Source organism: Petromyzon marinus, chromosome 7 (assembly GCF_048934315.1).
Source record: "Petromyzon marinus isolate PM22_M1 ecotype Great Lakes invasive population chromosome 7, UKy_Petmar_22M1.pri1.0, whole genome shotgun sequence".
In the NCBI taxonomy this organism is placed as follows: domain Eukaryota; kingdom Metazoa; phylum Chordata; class Hyperoartia; order Petromyzontiformes; family Petromyzontidae; genus Petromyzon; species Petromyzon marinus.
This window is the reverse complement of record NC_133673.1, coordinates 9,201,761-9,228,430: the sequence shown is the minus strand read 5'-3', so window position 1 is coordinate 9,228,430 and position 26,670 is coordinate 9,201,761. Positions and strand designations below refer to the sequence as shown.

At 39.9% G+C, this 26,670-nt stretch overlaps 1 protein-coding gene across 4 annotated transcripts in view; it reads right to left on the bottom strand.

Annotated features, from left to right (window-relative positions):
* Positions 1 to 1,483: 1,483 nt before the first annotated feature.
* Positions 1,484 to 26,670, bottom strand: part of KCNQ1 (potassium voltage-gated channel subfamily Q member 1) — a 78,506-nt gene continuing 53,319 nt past the window's right edge. For all 4 annotated transcript variants that reach the window (XM_032948987.2, XM_076065339.1, XM_076065335.1 and 1 more), the window contains 5 exons: positions 15,342 to 15,417; positions 12,178 to 12,272; positions 10,909 to 10,949; positions 10,640 to 10,701; positions 1,484 to 3,880 (listed from right to left, as the gene is read on the bottom strand). In XM_032948987.2, coding sequence (XP_032804878.2) covers positions 3,707 to 3,880; positions 10,640 to 10,701; positions 10,909 to 10,949; positions 12,178 to 12,272; positions 15,342 to 15,417 — 448 coding nt within the window. In that variant the 3' untranslated portion in view covers positions 1,484 to 3,706. The remainder of the gene's footprint in view (positions 3,881 to 10,639; positions 10,702 to 10,908; positions 10,950 to 12,177; positions 12,273 to 15,341; positions 15,418 to 26,670) is intronic.

The window sequence follows — 26,670 nt, the reverse complement described above, 5'->3', positions numbered from 1 at the left end:
ACCCTGTTTCGTTTCTGAGATCAGTTGCCTTCCAAGTGATTTGGTTATAGACACAAAATAAACTACAGTCATTTCGTTCAATATAATAGGAACTCAACGATTCCGTTTTTTGTGTAATTCAATTTTGCACAGTTTCAGAATAGTTTTGGCCTGGTGGCTCATTTTTTGGTTGGTTCGGGGTTGACGGAGCCCATCATCCTTCCGTGGTCGATAAGGTAGGTCACCACTTTGCGGCGGAACGCGAAACCCTCGATGGAGAGACTCGCCCGCGCCATAAGAGCGTGACATTTCCACGACTGCCTCAGGGCTGTAAACGAGAGATAAGCACTGCCTTAACGCTCATTTGAGCAGGAAGTCACTTTGACTTAACATTTCTGAACTTACTCCATAAAATCAATCATGTTATTGCTTTATGGAGTAGAGTCTACGTTCGTACAATTGAAAGCTAGGCATCGGGGCACTTCCGCAGATTTCTAGCGTCTGTGCGGATAGCCTGAGATAAAACCTTCCCTGTAAAATCCTGGCTGACTGGATGAATGCTGCCTATTGTGTACAAGACCGGCTCCCCTGTTAGGCTGAAAAGACACACTTGCGATTCTGTTCCCTTTTTGCACCGTCCTTTGTCATCCAAAGGGGCTACTCAACCATTATTCTTTGTTGAAACATGATATTTTTTTTTAAATTTGCTGCTATAAAAAGGGCATTTAAATGATGCTAAGAGAGAAAAAAACAAGTTAAGTAATATGTTGGCTGATGGAGCCGTGTTAAGAAACAAACTGTTCGGCATTATATTTTTTTTGGAAGCAACAATTGAATTCCTACTACAGTATTTACTGTAAATGCTAATTTCTCAAATCGGAAATTATGGTCCATTTAATTGATACATGAAATAATAAACAGATCATATTCTTGGGTCTTTCGGTAAAATCACGTAGATAGGTTCAAAGAAAATAAAAAAAATAACAAAAAACTACGAAGTTTCGATCGCAACACAAGCAATCGTCATCAGGAGCTATTTTTTTCTTCTGATGAAGATTGCTTGTGTTGCAATCGTAACGTAGTTTTTCGTTATTTTCTTTGAACCTATCAACGTGACTTTACCGAATGACCCAAGGATATGAATTCCTGCAGTTACGAAAGCTTTAAGTCCAAGAATAAACAGAACAATTATCATAAAAATACTCGTTAGCCATCTGTAAAAACGGCAGGTTGGATGTGGCCTATTAAACCCTGGTACAGCATAATTATCAATAGGCATTAGACGATTGAATGTGTCCAGACAACAATGTTAAATTAGTACAGCTTATTCCCCATAAGTTTCTACGATGAATGCACTTTCTTTACCCAGGAAAATGTCACCGATTCTCAATACTTTTTCAGGAAAATCCTCCCTGCATTGAGATATTGAACTCATCATTGCGCTGCGATTAAAACGGTACATGTGATAATTACATTAACTACAAAAATACAACAATAACAAACATTACAATGGTGCAACACGTATCAATAACTTTAATAATTTAACAGCAGTCAAGATGATGGATCAGAGGCAAAGGTACTGTATTTAAAAATGTAGCTGTCTGTTACACTCTCGTGTGTGTTTAAACCATTAGTCATGTATTTTGAAGAACGTCAGCATGCAATACTATATTGGTTAAATTAAAAACACATTTTCTCAAAAACTACCCTATACTTACACACGTTTGCTCCAAACTACCCTACACTTACAAACACAAAACATTAGGACACTTGTTAACGTTAGCATTGGTGCATACGTTTTCACAGTCCTGCTGCACAGATCTATGATGTGTTGTTTTCGAGTTGCCCCACATTATTTGGCATGATCCCTGACGTTTCACTCCACCACGTGCTGGCAGCTTTTTCAAGAAATTAATATTCAGTGTCGCTCCACATCGGACAAACATGCCGGACAACATGCCGTACAACTGGGAAACACATCTTGAGAGTTAAACGAGAACATCGGGTGATTTTGTGTTGTTGTTGTTGCTTTGATACTGCGTTGAGGACACTGATTGTGGACACAATGATCCGAAACAATATTTATATATTTGAATGCATATTTCTCCAACTGTGAAATGATGTGATCCATATAATCACACTTAAGTGCACATGACGTAACAAAACAACTTCGTTTTTTCCCGATCATATAAGGCACTTTTAACACTTAATCGTAAATTACATTAAACAAAAGCTAAAACAAGCCCTTTAAACCACTGACATTTAAAATCAACTTTTGTATTTGTTATATCATTGAACAATTAATTACGAGTAAAAATTATATATTTATATCGACAATTCAATGGGCAATCAACCATATTCTACAACTTATAAGATGCTCTGGAAAGTAAGACACACAACATATTTGTGGAAAATTCTAAATGAAGTAAAAAAATCGTCACACAAACTCCTACCAAATAATAAGACGCACAACCCCCCTCCCCCCCCCATTATAATCCAGAGAATACAATAAGTTATAATATCTTGCATCAGGTTCCATATAATTCAGTTTGTTCTTTAAATGAACACTACCATTACCATATAGTGTCTATGTGTTGTATAAGTATTATAGTCATATTTAAATGTTGGTTGTTAAACCTTGTATCCAACAAATGCCCACGCCTTGGCTTATTGTCACTGCCATTCAGTACCTTGGCTTACGCGAATAGTAAATAGTGTTTTGCATTGAACTTCGCATTAACCGTCAAGAAATACAAGCCCATTCCAAAGCATAATTCACTGATTATTTACAAGGCACTCATTTTTACAAGGCAGTTCAGAGTTACATGAAGCTCTTAAAAACAAGTCAATTAAGCCAGTGCACTCTAAGAATTTAGCATTGATTTGTACAAATCCTGGCCACCTGTTCATAACAAGTAATTAATCATCTCGCCATTTAGTCTTTATGACCAGAAACATTTAGAAAAAGGGTTAGCATTCCTTGTAACAGTCAATAACAAATAAATAGTGGTGAGGATGCAAAATACTGTAGTGTATTTAGTCAACAGCATGGGATAATTTCTGCATGCAAATTGGGGGCCATGTACTGTACTCTGGCAAAAAAAAACAATATTTATTACGTCTGCCAGGATATTTTATTTTACATCATATTTAAGGCACAGTGCTAATCGCTATATCAATGACTCCGTTTGGCAGGTGGGCAAGGTCATACAGAAGCACACATTTTGGCCTAGGGTAATAATCATGCAAATTGTATTTTAATGACTGACTATAAAGTACAATTTACTGCGTAACCAAGACAACCATATTTCAACGTTATTCATAGTTGCATACCTACTTGTGACATTCATTCATGAAATAACGAAACGTGTTTTTTTTTCCACGCAGAATGCTCTGTACAATATTGCTCACGTTCGTCCATGCAGAGTCACGCTCGTAGAACATTCACACACATGAACATACTCTCGGAGCTACTCTTGTCACACGTAACACTACAAGGATGGGGGACAATCACGAGTGGAACCATCGATGTTTTCGTCACTGTCTAATCTCATGACCTTGCACCGCGACTCGAACTCCTCCTACGTCGCTGCGCCGCAACACAGCGTGTAAATTCGTTTAGGAAACAAAAAGACGAGGAGAGGATCACACAACAGGAGGAAAAATGTGGCCAGTTGGTCCCTGTGGTAGGAAAGGAACTTTGAGGGTGTGGGGTGGGGGGGGCTTCTTAACAGCTGTGCTGTTGGCTGAATGGTATGTGGGCGCTTGAGGGGGACGGCACAAGTGCCAGTGGCTCGGGCGACACTTGCACGTGGACCGGCCGCAGCTGTGGGCCTCCCTCGCCGCTCAGCCCTCTCAGCAACGCCAGGATGGTGTCCAGCTTCTGATCCATGCGTACGACCTGCAGCGAGAGGGGGGGGCGGACGGCAACCGCGGACAAAGTAAGCTCAAGCGGGTAAAGCCACCGGCGGAGCTCGCGAGCCAAGCCACTCTTTTTTCATCTCCTCTCCATCCCTTAAAAACTGAAGCTTTTATCAGTTGGCTGGGAGCTGGAGCAGATGCCAGCGATGAAAGGGAGCACTCCCTTTGCATTAAGCCTTTTCTTGCTTAGCTAGCCCATTTCTAGGAGACCCCTGCTCAATGCTTCGTTGAAAGTCAAGATCAAAATGTGTATTTCTTTTTTTTTTACTCGGATTAATATTTTGAGACCACTTTGAATTTACATGACTATGCAACATTGTTATTTCCTCGCTGGTAGTTTCATCGCTACATGCGCACATTTCAACTAGTCACAACTTTAATTGGCGTGAACATATATTTAACAATGAGATAGCACTGTTTCCGCTTCAAGTATTTCCTGTTTTCTCTCAGTGCGAGTGAAAAAGGAGCAAATGCAACAACATCAATAACACTGAGGTTTGCACATATACTCATATATTTCATACGAAAACAATTATGCATTGAGGCAATACTGTATTTTAACATGACGTACATGTTTTCCAACTTCTGTGAAAATAATGGAACGAGTAGACCTTGGCAAGAATTTAACTCAAATCTCTATGACCAGGAGTTCCTGCTTTAGAAAATGAGGCTGCATCCCAGTCTGTATTGTTACAATCCGAGTACATTTGTATTATTAATTACCCAATGCAAAATAATACTCTCAAACAAATAAAGATAGGGTATTTTTTTTGTTTTTAACCTCTAGTCTTTTATCACATTCTTTAATTAAATATTTAATCACGTGCAAGGAATTCTCAGATGTCCTGGCATTAAGGGCACTCTACCAAAAACGAATCATTATTAATCGTAAAAAGAAATGGAATGGTAAATATATACTTAAAGTCATGTATAAACAGTCAGCAAACTAAATATAGTTATCTCAATTTGGTTAACAGAGCATGATTAAACTAACATAATTCAAATGTGTTTTTGTTACATATCAAAAAGAACTGAATTGATTTTGTTTGCATCCCACGTGATTTGTGGAAATATATGTACTCCACTGTGCGAAGTGTGAAATCTGATGAAGTATTAATCCAACTCGGGAACATTTCCATCATAAGGAGAAGTGGTGCACGCAATTTTTCTTTTCAACCTTCGGCAGAGCGATGATGGCATAAACTCAAAACAAAGAAACTGTTTTTTTTTTAAGTTACTTACTCAACATCCACTTTAGCGGGAATTCCGTGCCATGGTCCACATTAACGTATCGGAGTTTGAACGATTGCGTGAGCAATGTTTCAACGGCAGGATTTCGTTTTCATGCTATTGTGCCAAAGTAAATCTTTGGCTCAAAATTCATGCCTCTTCAATCAAAATTATACATTTATTTATTTTCCATCCATCCACACGTCCCCCCCCCCCATTCACGCTAACAGCCAACTCCTTGACACGAAAACCGCCAACTCCGCTAACCACCAAAACAATTGTATGGTGTAATGGGATAACAGAAACAATATTCGTGATATGTGAATGACCAATATTGTTATGCAAATGTGATAATATTTTGTGCATTGGCACAATAGGACCAAATTCACGGATTTAAAAATCGCAGTGCCGAAATCACAAAGTTTGAGGTAAGGCTGCAGAGGAGCGATGTCTGTAGCCAAGGAGCGTATTTCTACAGAGCCTGGTGTGGAATTTCACTCCTGTAGGAGCCTGTGCCAGCAAACCCATCCGTCATCCATCCGCATGGCCAGGCAAGGCAGCCTTCCAAAAAAAAAGTAAAGATTTGCCTTTGCCAAATCTTTATTAATTATTTTGTTATTACTTTTCCCAGTTTAATCCCAAATGTGCCATCGTTGACGTATCATGAGGCAAAGTATCTGTTTGGAAACCTCACAGGAAAGTGCATCATCCCGTGTGATAAATAATGGCATGCCACAAGAGCTGTCACAAAAAAAATATTACTGAGATCCCTTCGAGTGACTTTTTACATTCACAAAGTAGTGGATTCACTTTCACATACCTTGCCACAGAGAAATGTTTGTCACATGATAGCAAAGTGATATTTATTTCATTATCAGAACTGGACTTTCTCCAGTTTCAGCAGGAAATTATTATTTAATTTATTGTTTTTTTTACACGGTCATTTCTGACCACCCTGAGACCATCAACTCACTAAACTGTAAACGTCGTTTAATCAAGGGAGACTATTCAGATTTCAACCCAGTATCTCATTGCCTTGACACCCGAGGCACCTAGCCACATTTGTATCAACAATTCTAGTGTGCGATAGTGATTGCGGAGTGAGAAAGAAAATTTGACGTTCAGAGCTTGGCTACCAGTTTGATGAAGACACACCCTGCCCATAATAATCATCACCATCATTATGCCCACCAATATAATTTGCCCTTTTCAGTTTACCTCTGCATGTGCCAACTAAACTGCGTGTGGTTCCATACAAGCGCAATGCAGCCATGGCCTACATTTATAATCTGATAAAATAAATTATATCATGATGAGATATAGTGTCATTGACTATCTCATCATGATGTTCCCTAACCTATATAAAAATGGTGCAATGTTCGCCAAATTTAACCGCAGTGTTCAAATTTGTTGAGGTCTTTATGCGATTTTGTAAAAAATATTTTTAATGCCATTTTTATATTGTTGAAGCACAACACATTGCGTCATGAATACTTTGTCATTAAATATATGAACATTATAATCTTCACAGCCATGTCAGTTTTATTAAAATGCGGCAATTGCTAAAGATAAACATCGGTAAGACCTAGTTCAACAGTGACTGCCTACATTAGCTTCACTCAGATTGGACTCATATCGTTACAAGGATTTAGAGCTTGCTATGCATGAAGCAGCGACACATGGACAGCTGCTTGCTTCAATTACACGTGCCACGACCAACACACCCAAATAACAGCTGCGAATTCCGAAAATGCCCACAACTGGTGAAAGCATGCCACCTGCAAGGCCTTCAAAAACAATCCATAAGTCTGACAAAGACATGCATGGAAGAACCAAAAACCTAGGGAGGTGCAGCGTACAATCTCAAACGTGTCTCTGTCCTTTGTCACAGGACAAGGTCCGCTAGTGGCTGCTGTCCTCGCTTTAAAAAAACAAAAACTCTTGCAGCACAGGGAAGGCCCCGTTTGCTTTGCAGCTTCTCACTCCCGTACCGGGTTATCCCTCTACACACACGCGAACGGTTGTACTATGACACAAGCCAACGTATGGCGCGTGGCCGTGGTGGTCTTGTTCAAGTGGTTCTACTGCAGAGCACGCTACATGCCCTCTTCACTCGTGATACGATGTGCTGCCAAGAATAAAAAAACTAATTTACAAAAACCACAGTAGTGTGCAAAAAACTGAATGGGGGTTTCAGAAGTGAAGATTTAGACTTTTTTTTAATCACCCTCCCTGGGTAAAGTGAAATATAAAGAGAATGTACGTGAACATTATAATTTTTAAGTTGCTTTGTCAATCCACTGCTGGATGAAGGCGTCCCCACTTTGTTAGACGTAAGGTTTGTTTGACCATACTCCATCACATTAATCATCGTGGGTTGGTGAAGTGGGGGGAGGGGTGGGCTTAGGACTCCTTCAGATATCACTTGCCATTGATGTAAGCCATGGCTGGGAATCGAACTTAAGTCACTGGGTTCATAGCTTGCAGTTGCGCATAACCACTGCTCTGCTGCTCCCTGCCAAACAAATACAGCCAATCTGCAAAGTTGGTGTGAGCCGTGTGTTTCCACATATTAAAGTTTTTGACCGTAATTTTTTTTTATTTTATTTGCCCTAAAAATAAAACAAGGGAAATTTGGCAAGGAACATGTGTTTTCAGAAGAAAAAAAATATGTAAAGGTCTGCCTGTACAGCACTGATTGGATTAGAAATGTGGATTAGAAATGTGGGAAGAGAAAGACATGTTGACGGAGCTGTGCGAGAAGGCCTCTACAGATGAGTTTTATTTTGAATGACCCTTGATTTGGCACGAAATAAATAAATTATTATGCATTACTGTTTTTTAACTGGCAACATTGACCAATTTCTCACGATCTACTCCCATTATGTTATCAAGGCAGCCAATGCACGAACGTGAACCAAAATATTCCTCAGAACAAAGCGGGTTTGGATGATATACATTTTTAAAAAAAGAAGCAAACATTTTTCATCAGCTGCTTACCGCAAGGTGAAAATGAATTTTAATGATGATCGTGCAATTATTACAGGCATACGTGTTGTGGCAGCACAGCTTGTGTTTGGATGTGGTCAGCTGCTGTAGCACACGCTGCCTTGTGGCGGTGGCCCTTGAGGGGGCAACCGGGGGGGATTAAAGGGCGCGTGCACTCGCAAGGAGACTCGCATGCAGAACCACGGTGTCTGATTTCAACTCTTCAGCACTCGCCTTTTGAGACTCCACATTTGTCACGAGCGGCTGTTTGCTTGCCGCACAATGCCAACTGAGGCCGGCCTAACTGACAGATACTGCACCCCCCGTCCCTCGCCCCCTCGCTCCCGCCACCCCTTCACACTATCAGCACGTTCGTTCTACTTGTTCAATCTTGCTTAAAAATAAAATAAATAACACCTCTCTCCAGGGCTGGCAGAGTTAATGGCACAAGCTGACCTCTCCGCAGAGACCACATTTTCCTGGCCGCGAGCACTTTTTCACAAAATGCTGAAAAGGCAAATCATCTGCACTGGCGGCTTTTTTCATTTCACACTTTTCATAGGAAAGCGTTTGCTGATATTTCGAAGCAAAATATAAAAGGGGGAAGCTCTTTCCCAATGGCATGTTCGACCGTGTAAGAGGATACACTAGGTTTCATATAAAACATACATTTCCATGTTTTGTTTTTAATTAATCTCTTGTCGTTATTCTGCAAGCATACAAATTTGCCTTTAAACATGTCTATTAGACCGTTTGGCACAATTTCATCCTCACTGTGTCATAAGCGTCATGCCGTGAGATAAAGGTCCATTGGAAACTCTTGCAGAGCAGTGCATCCCCCTTGTTAGAGAACGGCCATTTGGAAGGAGATATCAGATAACTTCTTCTGAGAGCCGTTTAAGCAGGCCTCTTTAACCCACACTTTTTCATATACCCTGCTATGGCGAAATGTTTGTTGCGTCGCAATTAACAATATATTTTCTTTAATTCTCAGAGCTGGAATTTAGCCAAATCGATTTAAAAACCAAGTTGAACAAGGTGTGTGTTTGTATGCAGTCAATCATGATTGAAATGGGAACATCAACTCACTACGCTTGAGATTGTACCGTGTGATTACCCAGGAAAAGTTCACCGAGTCCCCAAGACTGTTTCAGAAGGATCCTGCCAAGTTTACATGACAAAGCGGTGATGGTGCTGTGTGCAATTCCAATTGAGTAATTTTCAAGTAAGATTTTAGTATTCAGATGTTTAGGCCAATACCAGTTCCGCTGTATTTTTTTTAGCTATGGGAAGAAACCAAAGAACCTGAAAGAAAATCACGCATGACAAGGGGCGAGCGTATCAACTCCACACAGTGCTCATGTTGGGAACCTGACCCAGGCTCTTCTTTCTGTATTACCTCTGTGCCACACAGCCGTCCCCAGAGATACTTGCTCAATCACAGATAGTTGCCTGGATTAGAACCCAGGTCTTAGCATTACTGACTGACTGCATTGATCTCTGGGCCATATCACAAACGCTTTAAAGTCACGTGTTAATTAATTTTACACCTCAGCAGGTGCCCTGGTGATATTCGATGTCAAGTGATGCTTACTGGTTGGTATTATAGGTTAAACTTTTTGCCACACGTACTCTTTAATACATAAAATATGAGGTGTAAATAATGCGATAACACATCAGACCATTAGTTTCATTTGTGTGCAAAACATACATTCCACAGATGCATCGTTGTATGTATGCTGAACTTCTTTCGCACCGTACATAGGCAACCGTGCTAATCGTTGATGAAAGTTCACTTTCAATGTCTACTTTGGAGCTGTTACTTTTACAGTATGTGGGCAAGTCTGTGACCATTTTGCACCTGCATATCTAGGTATGTACTTCCATGTATGTGTCCTTATGTACTATTGCGACTGGGCACGCTATGGCCACACCAACCTTATATTTGTTGTGCTGGTCTTTATATTAATTATGTAGTGATACTGCGTTTGAAGTGGCGCACAAACACTAATAACAAAAATAACAAACACAAAAATAACAAACACTCAACACAGCCATCGATAACCGTGCCATCTGTGCGTTATGGTTCGTGACCAAATTGCCCAAAACATCACCTATGATTTACTTTTCATTTTAAGGTCATACACAGGGTTATTGACAAATGTGTTCAGTATTTTATGGTTACGCACTAAGAACATGCATACTGTACTGTTGTCCATGAGGTCAAACAGGTAACGTATACGTACTACTTACAGCAGTGTATTTAACCACATACGTTTCTAAGTACGTTTTCAAAACATTTCAACATCCATCTTATTTACATTTTTTTCTCTCTCGAAAAGTCCACTGCACAACACGCAACAATCCTAAAAAGGCGCATTTTAAAAACATATTTTTTTTAAAAGATGTGTGCGCGGCTTCTTAGTGTGCACTAAGAAGTGCGCACTAAGAAGCCAAACTGTAAACGTCAACGTTATTTAAAGAGATAATTCCATGAAGGAACAATTGTAAAAGAATGTACCTTCTCTTCCACTCTGTCCAGTCTGGCTCCAATGGTATATTTGCTTCGATCTTTCCCCTTCTCTGTTTATAAACATATAAAAAAAATCCCATCACTTGGCCAAGAAGCCTCTTTAAGCATGCAACTTTAACCAAGTCCTTTTTAGCATCAGAATTATGCAGTTGTAAAAAAAAAAATATTTTAAAAAAGCAACGTTATACCAAAAATGTCTGGATATTCACACGTCTGTTTTGTTAATAGCCTTTGTCGGTAATAAAATATTGACTTGCCTGACAGAAACATGTTGGGTTTACCCAGTGAGTGATCCAGCCTGTGGGGGAAGGACGGAAGGGTGGTTTAGCAAAGAATTGAAAAAAAGCATTTACATTATACATATCATCACATAATAACACGGAGAAAGTGTAAGATTTAATTGAAAATATACAACATGTTTGTTGAATTTTAGTTAACAATGCTGTTTTCCTTTTAGCATTCACACCAGTTCGGTGAGGACTTTTTCGTGTGATACCACAAAGGCACGAATGTCAATGCATGGATGAAAAGCAGCTATGGAGTAGAATGCAATTAAATTAGACAAAAAAACATGGCCATTTGTTTGTGCAAGGCCCCATGCAACATAATTACTCAGCCTGAATCAATTCACCTCACCTGCACCCTCGTGATGCAATGCATTTTCACAATTCGGGATTGAGAATCTATTGAAGAAGTGACTTTTTATGGTTTTTTTTTTACAATTTGTGGTGATTGTAATGCCTCTAGTGGCTGCAGGGATCACATAACCTGAGTACATACGAAATACACCAATCTAAAATTACCAATTTGCACACGCACAGTTAGATCGGTGTATTAATTTCAATCTATTAATTGATTCGTTATGAAATGCCGAATAATAATGAATTAATGTTGGCTACTTGTGCAGGCAGTTCAATGTTAACTCAAACCAAAAGCTTTTAAGTAACGATAAATTCATCATTATTTGCCATAAACTTTTTTTTATTGCCATTTTTTTAATAGACGGGAATGGACGTGTAAAATAGTACGAGTTAAAACCAATAATTGTTTTATGAGTTAAATAGGATTATTTTATGCCGAATGTGACTACTCAGATGAAGGATTTGATTAAAGAGCTGGCACCCAACATTAGTAATCGCTGTTACAAGCGGGAGGCTCAAGGGAGTCATTCGAGAAGTATCACTGGGAAAAAAAAAACATGGAAAACGAAAACCTTGTTACAATTGTAAATGGTGCGTACAAATTAATTGAACCGAAATTGTGGATAAGTAGCTTAAACAAAATAAAGAGGAAAACAAGGCCTTTAATCAAAGCTCAAATGGCAATAAAAGATTTAAAAAAAAACTGAGACATTGAAAAAAAAATACTATTTGGAGGCTGGGTCATCGAAAAGTTTAATGGGAACTGAAACCCAGCAATCCAAATCAAAGCTTAGTTAAACCTAAAAGTGAACAGGTACTTGAACGTTTAACAAACAGGGGGCGGGGAGGAAAGGGAGTGTGTGCGTGCGAGGAGTTGAACTTGACCTGCGCTGCAGCTCTTTGATTCGCACCATCATATTGACATGTCCTTGCGAGTACTGCTCTATCACGTCCCTCACGTCGTAGGGCTTCTTGGCTTGCTGCAATATCAGAATCGGTATCTTTGTTTAAGACTGGAGGAGGAATCTGATGAGCTACGAAGCTCTTTGTCACAGATGTCAAGTGGGGGCGGGTCAGCAAGTTACAACAGCAAACAGTTACAACAACAAACAGTTACAACAACAAACAGTTACAACAAACAGTTACAACAACAAACAGTGCAATAACAAACAGTACAACAACAAACAGTACAACAACAAACAATAGGAGCACAAAATAGAGAAAAGGTAGGCAAGTCACGAAAAATAAGTTAAGTAATAAACATAAAGTACACAAGGCCAAATTGCAAAAGTACATAAATGCATGCCGATTTTTCGACACTAACTGCAAGCTTGGGAAAGGAAGAAAAACAAAAAACGGTCCCAGAAGACTACACCAAGGAAACACAGTCCTCTCAATAAAATAGCACATTCGGTACACGGGTGTAGCCACAATCGAAAGCACAGTATCATAAGCCCAAACACACAACACTCCCCAATCACCACGACAAAACAACACAACGAGAAACACTGGTAAAGGTGCAGCCCTGAAAGTGCTTGTCCATGCCGCTGATAGTACGTCTCCCCACTCGAGGGATCTCTCAGAGACAGAGAGAGAGTGAACCTTGGCCTGCTGTTCCACGTTGGCCAAACGTCTTGGAAGAGGTGCGAGTAGCCTCACTTTACCCCCAGCACACGTGACCCGTCTGTCGACTAACGGTGATGCACTTATATTCTTTGTTCTTTCGGTAAAGTCACGTTGAAGGGAAACAATAAAATAATAAAAAATATATAAAACAATTAAATTCTCACGACGTTTCGACTGTAACACAAACAGTCATCATCAGGTGTGAGAAAACCAACGGCAAGAAGCATTTGAAAGAAGTGGCGGTTTGTATTTATTTATTTTCAAACGTTGTTTGTATTTATTTATTTTTAAAAACGTTAGCACCACAGATAGCGATTTGACAGTTTGTTTAGAAGGACGAGTCCATCTATGTTCGGAAAAGAGGAGGGGGGGAGACGAAAATGTAATGTATACTGTCTGAAAGCCACCGTAAGCGTGAACAATCAATTAAGACCCGAAATGGTTTTTTATCAAATCCTTCCAATGATGCACTTATTTATACTGCTGCTATAAACAAAATGAGGTAGGTGGGTTCAAGAAACCCGCCCATTGTTTTAACTGCCGTGCCGGGAGATCAGACCTGCGAACCTCTGGCATGCGCGTCAAGTTGTGCAAACATTTACACGGTGCATTCCAATGATGAACAAATTAACCAGTCATGTTTTAGCACTCAATACTGAGATATTCTGCAGTATAGTCGCTTGGTTACTGGAGGGCATAGCCCATATGCAAAGTGAAGGTGAATTTAAAGGCGTGAAACCAGAATTTGTCATTAGTTTATTGGCATGATTCACTTTTCTTATGAGCATTACAGATTTTGCTCATTGGGTACCAATGAGAAAATCACCAATATATGTTCCTGATCACAGCGCATCTCAGAACCTAAGCAGATTTGAGTCTCTATAGTGCTTGGATGTGTGACCATTATGCACAACGACTTTAAATAGGCTTCAAAGACTATATGCTGGGCAGCAGAGGACAGTGCACAAACATATCGTTGTACTGTACTTAAAGCTTTCGTGACTGCAGGAATTCATATTTTTGGGTCTTTCGGTAAAGTCACGTAGATAGGTTCAAAGAAAATAATAATAAAAATAACAGAAAATTACGACGTTTCGATCGCAATGCAAGCGGTCGTCTTCAGGAAAATAAAATGTTGTAGTGGTCTGTGTATTTTTTTTTATTATTTTCTTTGAACCTACCTACGTGACTACCGAAAGACCCAAGAATATGTTGTACTGTACTTCCGTGCTTCTTGTATTCAACAACTCACACCGATCAGCGTGGTGAAGTATGGTCAAATGTCTCCCAAGAGGTAAGTGGGGTGCAGGCCATCATCCAGCAGTGGATTGACAAAAATGTAAACTCTTTATAATACGTAACACATGCACTCCGAATAGTGAGACAATGCATTTCCTATGCATTACATGGATGCATTTTAATATGCCCAGCACAGTGGGAATACAAGCACTTGTGTACTTTCCTAGAATTGACCCCATAGAGTTATTACATGCTCTTACAGAATTCATGTCTTATCTTATTTATACAGCCACAATGCTCACGACCCTGATGTGTGTCCACACGCTAACACACGTGCGCAAACAGTTTTTTTCAGTTTGAAATAAAAAAAAATAATGCTTTCCTATAAAAAATGGAATAAAAATGTGAGCGTTATGCACGTTAATCATACGTTGTTTTAAGTATGTAAATACTATTAATACACGCATTGATTTTTTTTGTGGAATAATTCACCCCTTTCTTGATAGCTGTCATAATTCGGGATCGCGATTTGATTTGAGATATGAAAAATAATTTTATTGGGCGAATAGTAGCATCTCTAGTGGCTGCAGAGATGATGTGAAACCATAAACATGTACAAATACAATTTTATAACTCATCATTCAATGCACGCAATCTATATTCGGTGTACATGCGAGCGTAGCGACTCTTTAGTGAGATGCTGGCGATGAGTAGAGCGGTGATGGTGTGGATGATATGTGTAGGTTTGAAGCGAGACGCAGGGGTGGACTCTTTACAACAGGGGAGAAATCGCAATCGACCATCTGGATTTTTGTGGGATATTTTTTTTGTTTGTTTGTTTAAGGTTTACACGGTTAAAACCCATCCAAGTCCGTATACAAAGCCAGAAGTTTTACACTATCTAATGATTTTACGTTCTAAATGTGTAACCCTATTCTCCAGATTACGCGCCCCCCCCCCCGTCCCTGTATTTGATTGCAAAAGTTGGCAGAAGCGTCTTATAATCCGGTAGCTGTTTGTGTGTGAACAGATTTGTACGAATGTTGGGTTGCATCTTACTTCCCAGAGCATCTTATAATCCAGAGAATGCAGCATAACGTTTATTTCATCATTGGGAATTGTGGAATCACAGATAGACATGGGATTTGTTTTCAAATGTGTATATGTTTTTGTGCTTAACTCACCTGAAATTTACTCCTTGCTACAAAATACTGCATTCTTCGAATAACCCTTATGGCAATCTTGTGGGATTCTGTCAACCTAAAAAAAAAACAATGCGTATTGTTAGAAAACAATAACCCAAAGAAAAATAAACGGAGTTTTAAACGCTCACGAATAAACAAAGGGGCTGCCACCTGAAGTCCTTCACGTAAATCTGGAAACCAATAAGACAATGAGAAATATAAATACAAAGCATAAGGTTCTATTCCTTACATTGTCTACAGACGCCATCAGCTGTACGAATGTTAAAACTCACTCAACGAACTGGAAACGTAATCAGGGTAGACAAAAGTTGTACTCATCTTCTTTGGTTCTTTCGGCAAAGTCACGTAGAATGAGAATAAAATAATAAATTGATCAAATAAAATAACACAATAAAATTCTCACGACGTTTCGGCCACAACACAAGCGGCCTTCATCAGGTGAAGGGACGAGACTGTCTGGAGGACAGCGCTGGAGCGAACACAGCCAAGCTCAGACCGCGACCTTTAAGCTGTGTGAGAAGAAACAGAGCGCCTTGACAAAGGAATTAGTTGTACTGTGTATACCAACTTACCGCACAGCAGACGGCTACAGCAGTGGAACCCACGGAGTACCCATTTGCACCTATCAAACGATACCAAGAGTGTTTGACTAACCAGAAAACATCTAAACACACTGCACTCTAAATGTACTTTTATTTTTCGATTTAAAGCTTTCGTGACTGCAATGATTCATCTTCTTTGGTTCTTTCGGTAAAGTCACGTAGAATGAGAATAAAATAATAAATTGATCAAATAAAATAACACAATAATATTCTCACGACGTTTCGGCCACAACACAAGCGGCCTTCATCAGGTGAAGGGACGAGACTGTCTGGTAGGACAGCGCTGGAGTGAAAGAGCCACGTTCAGAGCACGGCCTTTAAGCTGTGTGAGAGGAACAAAGCGCCCTCAACTTTAGCACTAAAGTTGAGGGCGCTTTGTTCCGCTTGTGTTGTGGCCGATACGTCGTGAGAATATTATTGTGTTATTTTATTTTATCAATTTATTATTTTATTCTCATTCTAAATGTACTGTTTCTTCTCACCAAAACGCATCGAATGTGCCCAATCTCATCAAATTTCAGAAGGTAACTCGGCCGGTTAGCGCTTGGATGGGCGACCGCCATGCATAACAGGTATTACAGGCTAAGTTATGTGCTGCGCATCAGAAGGCAGTGCTGGAGCAAAATCTGTTGTTGTGCTGTACTTCTATGCAACCAAGTCTATGCTTCACGCCTTCGCTGACTGCCACTGACCAGGGTGTTCAAATAGTCTCCACGACCACACAGCATGGGGGAGGCCATCATCCAGCAGCGCATTGAAAACTGCTCCCCATGTACACGTGCCAGCAAACGAATGGTGCAAAAACAAAAACACACTGCATTTTCTAAAATAAATTTGGTTCGATGCCGTATAGTAAAAAAAAAATCAAAATGATTTACAGTTATTTATCAATCCCAGGTTGGATCAACGCTTCCCCAAGATTTAACGGTTATGGGAGCTATTTCGTCCATACTTCAACTCTGCTGGTCTCCACAGGCTGGTGTAGGATATCACTCGCTACTGTTGTTAGTCATGGACGGGAATCACATTCAGGCTGTAACCCAAAAAAACACAATGACCTTTATCTTCAATGTTTTATGCAGGGATTTTTTTGACTATACACCTCTAGTCCGTACACTGTATAGTAATCGCAAGTGTCAAGATGCAGCAATACAAGTGCTTCAGTGCATAGAAAGGTTATTTTTGCTGTCCAAAATAGGATAGCAACAAAGGAGAGCAATAAGTTTCGCCCAACCTCTGTCGACGTTTCCAATTACTTCGTCGCCACCAGGTCTATTCACTCAGCAATTTCACTTACAGCTTATCAGTCTGCCGCCTGATATCCATCTCTGGCTATGTATCTCTTCGTAACTCATACCCAGCCTCAGCTTAAACCCTGAGAGGATGGGGGGGGGGGTGCATTGGAGGCTGATGTTGGGAGTGGAATGGTTTGCTCTGCAGCTTTGGAGGATTTATTATATATTTTTTTATCGCGACCACTTGTACCCTCAAAGAGTTGAAAGTTTTTTCTAAAGCAAAAAGATAGTAAATAACAATACTATGTCTACGAGGAATATTGAAGGAGGTGACTTTCATAAAGCTAACGGTGTTCTTTATTTAAAACATATTTGAATGCATTCCTGTGTCTGACAGTGAATGTGGTAATGGATAAAAATGAAGTTATAGATTAGAACCGCGCAATGAATCACAAGCGTCGCTGAATGTCATCCCAGACGAGCGCAGGATGCTCGCGAGCACGAGAAGAGCCCACGTCAAACGCGACGAGATGAGCTCACGGAGAGAGAGAGAGATTCCCAGCGTTCGTTGTCTTACAAGCAAAACCCCTCTGCTCGCAAACCATACGCACGCTGCGGCACAAGCAGCCCGAGCGGCGGACGTCTCTGTCTCGTGTCCCGCGCTGTGGCACGGGAAAGGTTCAGACGCAAAACGGTGGGTCCTGGTGGCTGAGAGCAACGGCTTGGATTCCAGACAAAGCACATCAGGGTCCCCTTTGAAAAGAGCTCCTGTCTTAAGCGATGCTGTAATCAAAGGCAAAAGCGGCACGCTGACATATACTCAACGTTTTTAGCTTTCTTTCTTCTCTGACATAGGGCCTAATCTTAATCTGCATCAGGCGTCCCTTTAACACGGGGTGGCTCGCTTGCTATGAGACGCTCAGGCGGAAAGAGTGCATGTTTACTGCATTGCTTTCCTGTTTCAACACGAAGAAATAATTTTAAGAAATATGTTATTCGCTTATCACGTAACATATTTGTTAAAGATCCAAAATACGCAGCTGTACGAATTACACATAAATTGGGTAGAATGGTGGTGCAGGAGTTTGCACACTGCGCTATGAACATAGCAATGTGAGTTTGATCCCTGGCCAAAGTTAACATCAGTTATTGATATCTGAACTGGTTTTATGTCTCCATCTTCACACCGATCTGCGCTGATCACTGTGGACTGACACAGAGTTGTACAATAATTATAATTATTGTGATACAAACATACAAGAAACGTAAACGGAGACCCGGGCCTTCAGAAATATCCATTGGGCCAAATGGTATGTGGTGCTCACTGCTGGATGCTGATATGACAGGGAGGAGGTGAACACATATCTTATGTGATAAGGGATAATCTGGACAACTTAGTTACACCACAGCGCAGTTCATAGCGATAATACAAAGACACCGATTGTATATTTGCCCACCACCGAAATATAAAGATGTAGTCATTTATTTTACTTCAGTAACGCAAGTGTAATCACGACGAAGACGACTTAATAAAGTGTTAAATTACATAACACTAGGTGTTAATTGCACCTTCAGTGTGTGCAGTACATTACAACAAACATAGTGCAGCTATAACAAAATCATTGCAAAACTTTGCAGCTTCCCGTCACTCTGTGCAATGAAAGTTATTCATACAAGTATGAGCACTTACTACGCAATGCAACTCAGGTCCTTCGTGGGCATTTTCTCAGAAAGCTTATCACAAGTAAAAAGTCACGTGCAGAAATTCCCTTATTTTCTCAGAAAATAAAATGTACACGAAGAGATAAACATCTAATAAAAAGTAATCTCGCATAAAACCCACATACAGTTGTATGTTGTAAACACCACATTCCTGTGGCACAGCCCTGCTATGGAATAAAGTAAAAACAAGTATATTCACAAACAATGTATTGAAGGTCATATTGTTGACGGGTTTGCGCGGAGTGCGGCAGCCTCTCCTTTCCACGGAATCCATGTCTGATATAAGAATGTCCTTTTGTCTTGAGGCACGTCAGAGCATAACCAGCCAAATCGTCGCGAGTGAATGGTTTTCTCTGCCAAGTTACCCACGGGAGGACCAAATCTCCTCAATGCCAAGTCACCCACACAGTCAGCTGTTCCACTTCGCTTACCCTTTTCTTGCCCACGATGGTCTGACAATTGCAAAATGTAGCAGGGATAATTGGTTTATTTTAACATGGCTATAATAAATGCAGCGCTATATTTTGTCAACGGACTACTACAATGTAACAAAAAGGTGGAGCGTATTAGCAAAGTTTAACACGTAGGCTTTTGCGAGCAATATCCATAATAGAGTTTTTTTAGGTTGGATCGCATAAATATAATTGTCACTTTCGCCTGATAATGCTTATTGTAATTACTGGCGAAACGTCGTACTTGAATTGTAAATTCTGTGGGTTTACTTTGCAAACCACCAGTGTGCTGTACGAGTCACGAATTGGCATGTTTTGTTTACGTGACAAACCTTACGAATTGGCTGTGTCCGGTAGTGATGGATTTAACAACGCTTTTATAAATTTTGATTTAAAGCTTTCGTGACTGCAGTAATTCAAATTCTTAGTTCTTTCGGTAAAGTCACGTTGAAGGGAAACAACAAAATAATAAAATATATAAAACAATACAAATTCTCACGACGTTTCGACCATAACACAAACGGTCGTCTTCAGGTGTGAAGACGACTGTATATTTTATTATTTTGTTGTTTCCCTTCAACGTGACTTTACCGAAAGAACTAAGAATAACGCTTTTATATTTACGCGATCTAACCCAAAAAAACCTCTATTTTGGACAAAAAAAGTACTTTTCCTAGTTCTGCCATATAGATTATTGGGGCAAGTCTTCCTAGAAGGGCATACATTATAAATACCAGCACAAGCACACAGGGCGGTGGTATGGTCATAACCACCATGCCCCAGCTCAGCCAACTTTGTCTCCCCAGTGTTGGTGTCCACACACCATAAAAGTGATGTATTTTATGCTGATTTGACCTGGCGGAGGCCCAGGCCAGTTTTAGATTCCAAATGCCATTGGCAGGAAATTAACTTGCGCAACCACGACAGCAGCGCATTATCTGATCACTGTGGCACCGCTCCCCGACAAAACCCCGAATGCACACGCGTCCCGTATAGTCACTGCAAATGTCTGATGTCAACAAAACATTTCTTTGCGTATTAACTTTTAAAATTAACAATAATGTTTAAAATTGGAAAATTCAAGGAAATTTTCAAATGCCACAAGGCTCCCCCCCCTCCCACCTGCCCCCCGTCGGTTGAACTCTTTACCAAATAACGGTTGTTTTGTAAGTGAAAAATGCTACCAAACAAGCGTGTTATTCTGCTTTTCTTTCCAGCACACACCTGGGTAACTTAAGGCCACCCCACACACCCACCCAAGCTACACAAACAAACCATCGTCTGATACACCCAAACAGCAGTTTATAAAAGGCAACTGATCCAGACTGACCACACCTAGGGGTATTTTTTTTAATGACCCATGCCCGACTTGCTCTCTCCAGTTTAGCCTCTTGCTCACGACGACGTCGTAAACCCCAAAAAACACTCACTAAATGCCATTGTGTGGCACCACAGAGGCAGCGTTTAACCCTAAAGGAGACTGTTTTCATTGTATGGTCTTCAGCAGTAGGAGTACAAGCTTAACTTAAGGCAGTTAAACAAATTTACTTGGAAATAAATTCCAAAACAAAGGCATTTTCTTTTGCTTGGACTGCTGCTGCAGAAAATTACAACACAAATATAAAAATGTAGACATCGGCCAATAAAGAGAGATTAGGCTTGAAATACATTTTCAGATTTTTTTTGTGTTCTTTATTTTCATTTTGCTCATAATGTTTATGATCGCACTGAACTATACAAGGGCCATTTTCTTCACCTAATTGCCTGCAGTGTTGTTTGTCTTTAGAGATATCAGATTGTGAGATGCTGACATTGAATTTGGCCAATGGCCTGGGATGGTCTTATCTGTCTGCATTCATCACGATAAGCCTGATGTTTTTTACGTCCAAAAGAAAAAAACAAGTCAGGTTCACTGCTGGGACACTAACTTAAAAAGTACACCCTATAAATTCAGTTCCACATAACATAAACATGCATCGATTTTACCAAGAAGCGACTGTTATATCGTGGCAATTACAAATCAAAGTAACAGTAGATCTCATATGAAACAATAAACATCATCTCGGTGAAATATGGGATTTAAAAAGAAAAAAACACGTTTAATAGATCTGCTGCAAATATATTATAATAATCACCATCATTGCTGGATGGTGGCCTTCTAAATCCACCACGTATGTAATGAGAATATTATAAATGTAGTTACAGTACACGATTAGGTTTCTTCTGGTTTTTATTTGTTGTGTTACTACTAAAAAGGTTTGACAAACAAGTACAACAAACGTTTATGTAAACTAATAATTATAAACCAGAATTTTAAAAAAAAGTCCAACCATTTTAATACGAGGGACTTTAAAAAAAAGTGGAATTGTAACTTTCAACACGAATTTTCGATTAATTGTATGAATAATAATGCCCAAAATTTGTGCGCAGTATAAATCCAAGAAAAGTCCATTAAAGATAGACATGAACATATTGACTAGACTGTAAAAAAAACACAATGTGAGCATCAGAGCACTTCATTTGTGGCGTTCTCACAACATTTTAATAAACCCTTCCATCATTACCATGCAATTAATCCTGGTCGATGGGCCAAAGTAATGTTTAAGCCTTCAACTACTTTAATCATCAGCTTAATAAATAATGCTTACATGTTGCCTCAGCAAGACGTAATTTAGTTTACAAGCCTAACCCAACAAGTGCACATGGTTATATGTCGTGAACAAATCATTAAGTAGAGCTAACAACTCCGACTCATAATTTGTACAGAAAACTTTTTTTTAATAGGAGGCTACTTGCTGAATTTTACTTTGAACAGTCCGGAGAAGCCAGAGTTTACAAACACAATAAACAATGCTGTAATTAGGATATGGCACACAGTACCATGAGTTTAATTGTCATGATTTTTGTTTGTTAAAGAGAACAATAGAAACAATATTTATGAGCAATTATAATACCTATCAACACTTATCAGAGATCGTAATTGTTCAGCTAGCAATCACTTTCCTGAAAATGAAAAGCATTATTTGTAATGTTACACGTGTCATCACGTGCAGAATAACAAGGAATAATACATGTATCATTTTCCATTTACCTTTAAATGGGGTATGGAGTTTCAATATGCGTGTTCAGTTTCAATATGCAATACACGGTGTGAATACATTTAAACATTTCAGCTTTTTAAGTCCACCAAAAATCTTACGTACGACAGACATATTCCAAGAAATTACTGCTGATGTTTATCGTAAACAGTTTCTGGTTACGAAAACCCCAAAATAACTATTAAATGAGTTACAGGAATGAGTATTTCACATAAGTCAGGGGGTTATATTTTTAAGAATAATGAATTCCACCATTACAGTGACAATGCCATAGTCTATGTTTGTGTAACTTGTGATTTTAACACTGGTTAATTAATTACTTCATAGATCAGATCTATTAAAAATTTCGCTAGTATAAAAAAGTAATTAGGAGGGTGAAATGGTGCATTTAGGTGTAAATTTCATAATTACCATACAATTAGTGAGATTAAAACTACTCACCTAAACAAATGTTTATTGCCTATAAAACAGGTTTTTAAATGTCAGTATTATAATGTTAATACAAAGCATAATGTTTTTGAATTACAGTTAGCTAAGTTAATGGGAATACATTTTCAATCATGTGCAAACACCTACCGAAAGTGGAAATTAAATATACGTATAAAGCTACCGACAGTGTTTTTTTTCTAACGAAAGCGATAAGAGTATGTGTAAGATTGTGGTTGAGTACTGAAATTACTGGATCCAAAATAATCCTCATACTAAACGTATTTGCCATACAGCAGGAGACTCATCCAGAGGCGACCTTCACCGTATCTTTGTCTCACACTGACATCTCTGGCTGAGCCTGCCAAAAAATATTAACTTTTTTTTATATTTCCCCTCATGCTACGGTTTTGTTATTCATGCGCTACACTTTAGAAAAAAAAAGCGTAATCTGCCTCTCGAGTTTTGTTTTCGAGCTCCTAAGCGCAAAAGTACAAGGTGAGGGGGGGTGGGTGACCTATTTCAGAGTGGCGTGCAGCTACAATTAGCCCATTCATTCTCTCGACTACTTGTAGCCCTTTCCTTGGAAGCAATTACAGGCGCCCCAAACCCTGCCCTGCCAACAAATGCCACACCGTGCACGCTGAGCTTTCAGCACCCAAGAAGGATGTGCAGCCCCGCAGAACACGCAGTAAACCTGGATCGGGCATATTTGTCGTGCACAATGGTTGACATTTTTTTGTATGGCGTTTGAGCACAATGTATGGCATTACTTTGCTTATGCGTATTCTTGGGTCTTTCGGTAAAGTCACATGGATAGGTTCAAAAAAAATAATACAAAATAACTGTAACGTTTCGATCGCAACGCAAGCGGTCATCTTCAGGAAATAAAAGACGGCCGCTTGCGTTGCGATCGAAACCTATCTACGTGACTTTACCAAAAGACTCAAGAATATGAATTCCTGCAGTCACGAAAGCTTTAAGTCAAGATTTGCTTATACGCGCTAGTCGATGGCGTGTTTATAATCTCGCGCCTTCAGAAACACAGTTACCTGGTGCCATTAATAAAACGCTAATGTACTTAGTGTCAATAAATGAGAGTATACGGTGTACATTGTATTTGTTAATAGTTTCTTTAGAGGAGGTGCATTTTGCAATCTGTTGTATGGGTGCCATTGTTTAGTTGGAGTTTTTTTTCTTTTACACAAGAACGGGTAACACGTGGGCTGAATGAGGTCGATGAAACAGTGAAACGCAGCTCCATTCTGACACCTTCTGATGTAACGAAGGCACTGCACTTCGAGCGGTGGTTATCGCCCCGTTGCGTTTGCATCAGGGGGTCGCCAGCCTGCGGCTCTGGAGCCTCACGCTGCTCTTTAAGGACTGCTTTGGGACGTTATTTATTAAGGACCCGTCTCGCATTCACCGCATGCATTGCGGCATTCGAAATATAAAGTTTTTCATAGCGAATTCGAAAAACAAAAATATTTTCTTATTTTCGTTGCCGACCCCTGGCCGTAGACCTGGCGAGGTGCGACTACGGCATGGAGCACCCACACCTGTGTTCCAGCACTTTGGAGACAAAGAATTGGTGGCTTGCACCCTAAAGAGGCAGGAGATGGCAGTATAATAAGTGGGTTTGTGAACCCATCTGTACAGACCGTTGAGGGTAAATAATACTTATATAGCGTCATTCATGCCCACAGCATCCCACAACGCAGTGTTATTATATATGAGGACCAAATCAAATATACGCAGTTGGCTACGTACGGCGTGAACGAAGCCCAACACACGCGTGCATACATGCCAAGAAAATGAAAACCCTACCACCAATCAAAATTAAAAATGAATCAGCAAGTTAAGAAATGGCGTGGGTTTTCTCGAGGCACACATTTGTATTTAAACGGATTGGCTGAAAAATAAAAACCCTCTGCATGGCCTTCCTGAAAAAAAGTCTTCAAACTCGGTGAGGTTTTCCTGAATAAATAAATGACATGGTCATTATTACAATTATTCTTCTAAACGTAACGGTGCAGCCCTGCAAATGCTGGCTGAAGGGCCTCCAGTCGAAGGAGCTCGAGAGAACCCCTCTGGGGAGCACTTCTACACTGGCCATGTCTTGGAAGAGGTGGGAATACCCACGTTTAACCACACTACCAGCGACCGTCGATCGATTGTGGTGCACCTAGTTATCCTGTTGGGTGGACAGAGGCAGGGAAATATAAGAACCTTGCCCATTGCATCAACTGCAGCACTGGGAGAAAGACCATTGTAGTGCAGATGGGGTACCAAGGCAGATAAATGTTATCCCCCATCGCCTGGTATGGAGGAGGTCGTGGGCTCGATCCCGACCCTGACGCCTGTATATTAAGTATGCATGTTCTTTCCGTGCTTGCCTGGATTTTTCTCCGGGTTCTCCAGTTTTCCCTCCCACATTGAGAATCAACATGCGCTTAGAACATTTGGCTGCTATAAATCTACACGGGATAAGTCTCTTCGTTGGGCTGTCATTTTTTGGGCAGGTTGCTTCTGAAAAAGAGCTGTATAGTTCAGTCGGCCTTACCTGGTAAAATAAAAATCTTAAAAGTTTTGATAGTATTTTTTTATCAATAAAACAATGCAGTAAAAGGAAAGTACATAATAGCTCACACTAAAGGCAATGGCTCTTCTTCACCAGCTATAAGGAAAGGCCATTAGCCAAACCATCGCCTATGATATATTTTTTGCCTGTTAAGGCAGTTTTAATCGAATGTGGCAGTTTAATATTTATACATATGTTAAATGGTATTAAGGATAGGATTACATTTTTTGAGGATTACTTGTTCTCAGATGTATTCTTTATATTAAAGTGGCGTGCATGGCATTTCAAGGGAGAGACAACTTTACAACCATGTGATCTTGTACGTGAATATCCATTTACAATTGTCTTTACATTTTACATTGAATTTGCTCCAGTTATTTAAGTCAATTGGCCACAATCGCTAATTTTTTAACTCATCTGATTCTTGGAAAATGCGTTTGGTAGCGGTACAATGAATGTTCCAAATTGCACAAACTATAAGAATGAACACGAACTGTGAGTAACTAAACGGGAACATTATAAAAAATTTTTACATAGTTTTAAATTAAAAAAAAATGTTAAATGAAAAGCCAGAGTACTTGTGGTTTGGCAAAGTAATACGTCACATTTCGTCATTGTACCACCAATCGAGCATAGTCAATGTGTGCGGTAGTGGCTGCAGACTTGGAACAACAAACTTTAGGATTCATCATCTCAAGGAATGCAACAATCATCTTTAGGAATGCAAAAAAAGAATGTAGGTTTTAAAGACAGTTTCTCTGAAGAAAAAGAAATAAATGGATTGTCATTGGGATTATTTTGTAAGATAATGCTCTTGTTGAAAATAGCCATTTATACAAAGAGGCATGGGCTTGTGCTGCCATGCAGGACCCACATGTTTTCCGAATCTTTCCTCTTAGCCTGCTACTCAGTTACCCATCATCCCGAGCACTGAATGAACGTGTGAGCTGTAGTGTTGCAATGCTCAGTCAGGTTTGTTCCATCGACCATCGCAAGTTTAATAATCGCACAAACCCCTGAGCAGGCCTGGATCTGTCAAGGCCTGGGCTCCAGAAACCAATTTCCGCTTGCCCCCTACCCCACATCGTTAGGGGGGGGGTTGTTTCTCAGGGGGGGAAGGGACAAAATGGAAAATATTCCATGACAAAAACTACGAAGCCCTGCCCTGACATATCATCCCCAAATCACATGC